This window comes from Octodon degus, unplaced genomic scaffold, assembly GCF_000260255.1.
Source record: "Octodon degus isolate 3935 unplaced genomic scaffold, OctDeg1.0 scaffold00284, whole genome shotgun sequence".
Lineage (NCBI taxonomy): Eukaryota > Metazoa > Chordata > Mammalia > Rodentia > Octodontidae > Octodon > Octodon degus.
The window spans coordinates 749,582-757,199 of NW_004524860.1; the positions used below are offsets into that span (position 1 = coordinate 749,582).

A 7,618-nucleotide genomic window follows, 5' to 3' on the forward strand; every position below is an offset into this window, starting at 1 on the left:
TCCGCACACTCACCGGACCTGGGCTAGGACTGGGTCTGGGGGCTCCCGGAACACGGCAGAAAATCCGCATTACTAAATTTTGAAACAATCAAAGAAACACTTATGAGCAATGTTTTTTAATCACATAAATTAATTTTCTTTAGCTTTGATAATAGGCCCATTGACTGAGAAAGTCACTGGTTTCTATGTAGGATAATTTATTTATAGTGCTGATATATGGTAACATTAAAGATCGACAGGGTTTCAAGGAATATCCTGCAGGGATTTGACTGATCTTGTCAGATAAAAAAGTTACATTTCTTGTTATATAAGTCTTGCTTCATCTTGGTCTTAATCTTCCAGCAGATAAGTATAAAGTGAGATATAAAAAGTAAAGCCATACTAATATGCTGAGCTGTAAATGGCTCAAGTTGACAACTTCTGACATTACCAGTCCCATGGATAATCCACTACTATTATAGACTACTGGACTATATTCTATGACTTGGCTGAATTCATGCACCTACAATATGAGAAATGGATCTTGTTGCCATTCAGCTTCTATTTAACAGCTTGGTCTTAGCCCAACAGCTTCACCTCTTTACCTCCCCATTCATTTACCTGCAGAATGAGGAGCTGAATTGTGCCAGCTTTGAAGCATTTTTTTTTTCAGTACTGGGGATTAAACTCAGGACCTTGCACTTGCCAGGCAAATGCTTATTCTACTGAGTCATTTCTCCAGCCCTCTGGAGTGCTTTATACTTCAACATTCTTTGATTCTGTGGATGAATGACTTAATGCCTACCCCATGTTTCTTGGGAGCAGTCTACAGGATAATCGAGTTCTCTGCTCTGCAGGTCTCTATACTTCTTAATCATGCTAGAAAGTTCTATCTTACCCACATTGCTTTCCTTTCCTTGAGCAAACTCCCTATAGCTTAATTTTAGTTAAATAATTTTTTGACTAGACTGGTTTTTCCAGAGCTTAGGCATCATGGAGAATGTTACCTCTTTCTCTTGAGGCAGCTTACACGAACTTGGATCAACAATGCACAGGTTATTTTGAGGACTGACTGGAGAACAGCAGGGGTGAAGGGCCAAGAGCCAGTCCTTGGGAAACTGCAGAGATACTCTAAACAGACAAAAGCTGGGTCCGGAATCAGATGCAAAGCAACAGTGCTTTCTCACTATAGATGTATTTTCTACTGAAATTTATCTCGTGATTCTATTTTTACAGGACTGTCCTGCTACAAGGCTGTATATGGTTAGATTTCTAAATTTCTGTGTAAAAATATGTAACTGTTCATTTTTATTTTTTAAATTTTTAAAATTTTTTTCCTTCTTATTCTGGAGGAATTTAAAGTTCAACATATCAATACCTGATGGAAAATACCTGTTCCAAGTTATACCTAAGATCTTTGATATTCAGACAGATAGGCTAAGCTTAACTGCCTATGTTGTAGGGTAATAACAATAAGCTTCTCTTCTAGAGGAGTAACAATCTATGTTTGCATACCAAAAATTACAGAAAAAGAAGGGTTGCAAGGACAGCCAATATTTTGGCCCTAGTCTTTCGAGTCAGTGAAGAACTCAGGACGTAGGTGATCCTATACTGTAACATCATGTAACTCAATTGTGTCCCAAAATTTCTGATCAAGGAGATTATGGGGCCACAGAGGAAACTGTTCTAAGATGCAGAGTCTGTCTAAGAAGAGTCATACAGAAAGAAAACATTCTCTCAGGCTTTCACAGAGAGCAAACTGGTCAAACAATGGCCTTGACACATCCACATGGCTAACACTGACACAGTATCTACAAACTGTGGTACAGGGTTTCAGGGTAAATCCTGAGGGTATTTGACTGACCTTGTCAGATACAAAAGTTACATTTCTTGTTATATAGCTCTTTCTTTATCTTGGTCTTAAAAATCCAAGAGAAAATTATACAAATGAGGTATAAATGTAAAGTAATATTAATATGGTGAGTTGTAAAAGGCTCAAGTCAACAATGTCTGACATTACCAGTCTTACTGAAAACTCACTATTATTATGTACTACTGGACTATACTGGATTATTTTGCTGAATTCATGCATGTACAATATTTAAATGACAATGGAATGTCCTTCTCTGACAAAACTAATGAAAAAAGCGGGATACAAATGAATGACCTTTTTGTATCTGTATACTCAAAATATTTAGGGTAGATATACAGCTGCATTCTCTTAATTCAATGAATACAGAGATTTGTTCTAATAGTGTTTTTGGACAGGATATCATGCCTGCATCTTGTATAACGAAATCCACTAAGACAACAATATGAAATGTATTTATCATTGAAACTGTGCGAGTAATCGGTTTTGAAAGAAAGAAAAAAAAGAGACTATAGATTAAAACTAGATACAAAAAGAAAAGAATAATACTATTAATTATGGCATGACAACTAAGAGAACCAATATGTAGAGATGAAAAATGTGGATGGATAGATAGATAGATAGGTAGATAGATAGATAGATAGATGGGAAATAGGTAGATCCTCTGCAAATGGGAAAGTGACAAGCAGATGCAGGGAACAGGGAGAGGCAGAAGGGAAGGAAATGAAAAAGAGTTCAGCTGTTCTCTGCACCTACACCAACCCCAGGCATAACTGTAATAAATATGTAGTGTAAATATGTACTAATAAACATATCAATAAAAACAAGTGATACACCAATAGAAGTGATGGAAGCTTGGGACTGTGCAGCTGCACACTTGGGGTGAGACTGAGTGAGCATGGGTGGAGTGAGCAGCACTGGAGGTTTTCTGAGAGTGACTCCTGAAGATCCACAATCTCAGCCCTTCCCAGCTGGGGACCCAAGCCTTTAACACACTGCCCTGGGGACCCGTCATGCCCATGCTGTATCTGGGGCCGTGATTTTAGGGTCATCTCAGCTGTGTCCCTGGATGCCCTTGTTCCCTGGTGCAGATTCCAGTGTTGTTCTCTTTAGGTCACAGTCAGCAGGGTTCTGTTTGGGTTCACAGTTTTCTCAGAGTGGCAGTGCATTCTCACTCAGGAGACTACTGTGCTACTCTTTGATGGGTTTTCTCTGCCTTACTGAAATTTCTGCTCAGTCATCATGATGGTGAGCCAATATGGCACAGGTCACTGGAGGCCATGGCTATGCTCCACCTTCCTCCTCCCTGGTCAAATTAAACTTCCTACTTCTTTTCACAATATCCTGTTTCCTTATTCCTACCCAATCACTACCTGCCATGTCACACAGACTGCCCACTAAGATTCACCTCCGACTTAACAAGATGTTGCCTTTGTTTGCCCAACAGGCCTCAGAAGCTCCACATCTCTCCTTTCCTGTGGTCTTCCCTCCTGCCATCAGTGAAGTCCTGTATTATCTTTCCTGCCTCTTTAGTACACTGGAAAACCTAACACTTTTCACAGGTTGCTGATGAACCTGGAACTCTGCGCATTTATTTCAGAGTGCCCAAAGGGATGTCTGTTCCTAGCTCCCTTGACTTTTCTATGAGATCTACTACTAAATAGGTATAGAGAATTCAAAGATTGTGGACTCTCAGTGCTTCCTGCGCATACATCCACTGGAGGGCGCTCTATATCACATTGAGGAATGAGTAGTGACACAGTGGAGGTGGAGAAATCTTTCACAGGGTGATCTTGGGGCAACAGCTTCGTGATGCCCCTCACCACAGTGAGCCAGGAAAACAGCTTCTGTGCGCTGCTTGGAGGATGGAATGTGGAGGGACGTGCTGAATTGGACATAGAACCCCACAGTCAGCACTAGAGCTCTCAAGTGCTGGGGGAAAGTGTCTAATGAGAGATGAGGAGGTACAAGAGCTCAAAGACTTGTGAAGCCTTATCAAATTTACACTGTAAAGAGGAGCATTTGTACTTTATGAGGAAAAGCTGAAGTTTGCCTACAGGGTCCCAATTCCTGTGGGAATTAGCACAGAGCTGTTAATCAATGAATTCCATGGATTTAGATGTTTGATAGGCCGTTGGAGACAGTATATTAAAATTTTTCAATGCACATTTCATATTGTGGGGCTAGGGAGATAGCTCTATGGCATACGTACTGGACTGGCAAGCACAGGTCCTGAGTTCTGTACCCTGTACCAGCTGGAACCAAGTCAATCACTGGCATGTTCAGTATTTATGGAACGAGATATTCCTGTCCTGTGTGTGTTATTACAGGTGAACCTGCATCACCCAACTATGATATGGCCACCTCAGTCGCCTGGGTGTGGCCAACTCCACACTGTTGCCCTTGTACACTTCTGCTCCCTGAGAGACTCTAGAAATCTCTGATTTCCTGTGGTCATCTTCTTGTGCACTTTTTCTGTGTTTTATTTTTTTTCTGCTTCAGGGATGAGTATCAAGATGCATTTTCAACTTGTTTGTTCAGATACTTGACTCTATTCATAGGTGAGGATTTATTTCTTCAGTTTATTGCTGTTCTTGCTCCAAGCTCCAAAGAAACAACATTATTACTAAAATCCCTCAAATTAGGAAAATCTGTAAAACTGAAAATCATCAGATTATACTGGACCCTTAGGAGCAATGACAGTGCAGGACTTCTGAACATCCAGAAATAACTAAGAAAAATACAGCATAAAGAGTGAACTGAGAAAGTATCAGTGAAGCATTCAAGTTTATTATTTACAATATGTAAAATTTATACAAATGCACTGCATAATTCACTGGAGATTCTTCAACTTTATAGGAAAAAACCATGTCCCACAACGTGTCATAATTTTCTAAAATTCTTCTTAGTTCTCACAAGCAGGGATTTAATACTTACCTACATCAAATATACACATAAATCTATAATTTCTTTTTTCTCTCCAACAATAGAAAATGAAGCCATAAACTCTGCCGATCAAAAGCAATCCATGGCTGTACCTATATTTTTAAGTCTTGCAAGAGCAGTCATCATCTCTAAGTAATGAAACCTGGATAGATCGTTATATCTGCTGCTCAAACCTTAAAATGTAAAATGAAGGGTTAAAATAAAAGACATCGATCCTCTCAGGGCTTTGAGCAGACAAACTTGAAACTCAGTTTCTCTGGACTGAACAAAATGCCATTTATAGTCTGATTTTAAAACAACTGTTTTAAGTTCTGTATAGTAAAAACAAATCTAACACCCCGAAAGGTGATGCAGTCTCTACTCTTTAAATATTAGGAAATCTCTAGCTAGTTACTTAGTGCCCAGTTTTGGACCAAACATCTTATGGCTTTGCCACAAAATCCCAGACTTCACGAATTACATACGGGTACCACGTGACCAACTCCATGGAAAATTACTTACATTCCCTCAGAGACCCTGGCTGCCATTCAGGACTGCAGAAATGATCTTTCTCTTCTGTGCAGTGAAGTTGTGGAACACCAGGCTGTGAGAGAAAAGCAAAGCCTGTGCACATCCACCACCCTGTCATTCTTGGAGACACCCGTTGTTTAATTGTGCAAGTATACACACATTGTATTTGTTTTAACCTGCTGATGAAATCAGTTTTCAGGAAGACAGTTTTCCTTATGTTCAAATGAATGATCTTATTTGTGGCATAAAGTCAATTTTTATATTGATCAAATTTAGACCAGAATCAGACTTTCAGTTTCTGAAACATAAACAGATCCACCAACAAGGAGTATCCGCTAGAGCTGAGCATCTCTGAAACAGTGCTGAAGAAAACAAGGTTACTCTTCATGACCTCAAGTGGCCTTTAGTGCCCTTTCTCTGCTTCTTGCATGCTTCATTCTGAATCTGAGAAATTCAGCTTGCACTATAATCTACTATCCCTAATCTGTTCATAATTTTGGCTTTTGGAAAGAAAACATCAAAAGAGAGACCAGTGCATGCAATACATCAATAGCAGAAACACAGCTGTGCAACCATAACACAGGTAGAAAATGAGCGTAAGTTATAAAAACATAAAAACATGAATAAAATCCAATTTCTTGTGTGTGAGAGGAAAGACAGATTTGAATGCTCCATATCCATGTGATGTCCCAGGACTGTCTATTCTGTGTATCATTTTCTGTGGTGACAAGGACCACTTGTGCTATAGGAAGTCATCAAGACTTGTATCATGGGAGTTCGGCCACAGTGCAGCACAGCGTACTATGAGGGAGCTTACTGCTAGGCAGCTGAGCCCTGGAGTTCACCTCATCTAGTAGTATCACAACTCCATTCTGGGATCAGCCCATTGAAATTTGATGTGGAGCCCTCTGTCTCCTCAGGACTGATTGGGTATGAGGATATGCTGGATTATCTGTGAATGGTCCTTGGGCCCAGGAAATCATGAAAACAGTGAGGAGCAAGTACCTGTTCACACAGGAAAGGAAATTCAAAATTCTATTGTCCCTCTCTTATGCTGACCTATTTTTCTCTCTGTCTGTCATGGAGATGATGGGACCTAACATGCAGAAATGGCTTCCTGATACTCCAAGCACAATGTGCCCTGGCAGAAGGACCACCATCTCTCTTGGTCTGTCACCATCGTAGAGGACAGGAAGCATGGGGAAGATCCTTTCTGCAGGAATGGAAGCCTCTCTGTCTTGACATCCTTCCACTACAGGCATAATCTGAGGCTTTGTGCCTGACAGCCTGGTCCTGAATGCCCAGGATCTCCCATGGGAGCAGATGTGGAAGTTGCAGCTGAGGTCCAGGTCCTGCTCATCACAGCCTGGCTCCCTCTGTGTTCTGAGCACTGAGTCCCTTCCCCACAAGGGTCAGCACCTGGGCAGGGAATGCAAATCTCTTCTAGCTCCTCGCCTGCTCCGTTGAAAAGCCCAGCATGGCCTGCGTCTGGACTCCTGTGTCATCATGGACAGGCTTTGTTCCCTTCTGCTGCTGCTGACTTTCCCTGCTTGTGAATGCCTGGGTCAGGGCCTCAGGGCTTCCAAAGCTCCTATTTTTACCTGAAATCATTTCATTTTATTCTGTGTGTCTCCACAAGGGTTGTGTCCAAGATCACCCTGGAGGACTCTGGCCTTGGGCTGGTGACAACAACTGAGACTGTCAGACTGACCTGCTCCTTATCTGGCTTCTCTGTGAGCACAAGTGGAATAGTTGTGGGCTGGATGCATCAACCCCCAGGAAAGTCCCTGGAGTGGGTGGCCAACATTGATTGGGATGGTGATAAATACTACAGCCCAGCCCTAAAGAGCCAGCTCTCCATCTCCAAGGACACCCCCAACAACCAGGTGTTCCTCACGATGAGCAGTGTGGACTCTGCTGACACAGCCACATATTACTGTGCAAGAGGAGCACAGAGGCTCAGCCTCAGGATCCTCCTGTACAAGAACTAAGGGTACATCTCAGCTAAGTTACTATCCCCATCTGCAGATCTGGAAGAAATTAGAATATTTCATTCCTGTAACTCTCTAAGTATCCTCTACTCCCCAGAGTATGGGGCTCTGTCTTCCTGTTACGTTTTATGCTTCATATAAGTTGAATTTCTCAGATGTTCACCCAAAAGAGATACTATTTCATATTTAGAAATGGCATCCTAAGCATTGGCTTCCTCCTGGCTCATCAAGTGTTTCTGTTAGGACAAAACCTCCGCCCATATCTCAGCTAGTAGCAGTGCAAAAACCACCATGAAACAATCCAGGAAAGAATGAGCTGCAG

The 7,618-nt window shown here is 41.5% G+C and overlaps 1 gene segment (V, D, J or C); it reads left to right on the plus strand.

The window, feature by feature from the left end:
* Positions 1 to 7,296, plus strand: part of LOC111811981 — an 8,787-nt gene extending 1,491 nt beyond the window's left edge. The window contains 1 exon segment of the V gene segment in view: positions 6,945 to 7,296. Within this exon segment, the coding sequence occupies positions 6,945 to 7,296 (352 nt within the window).
* The last annotated feature ends 322 nt before the right edge of the window (positions 7,297 to 7,618 follow it).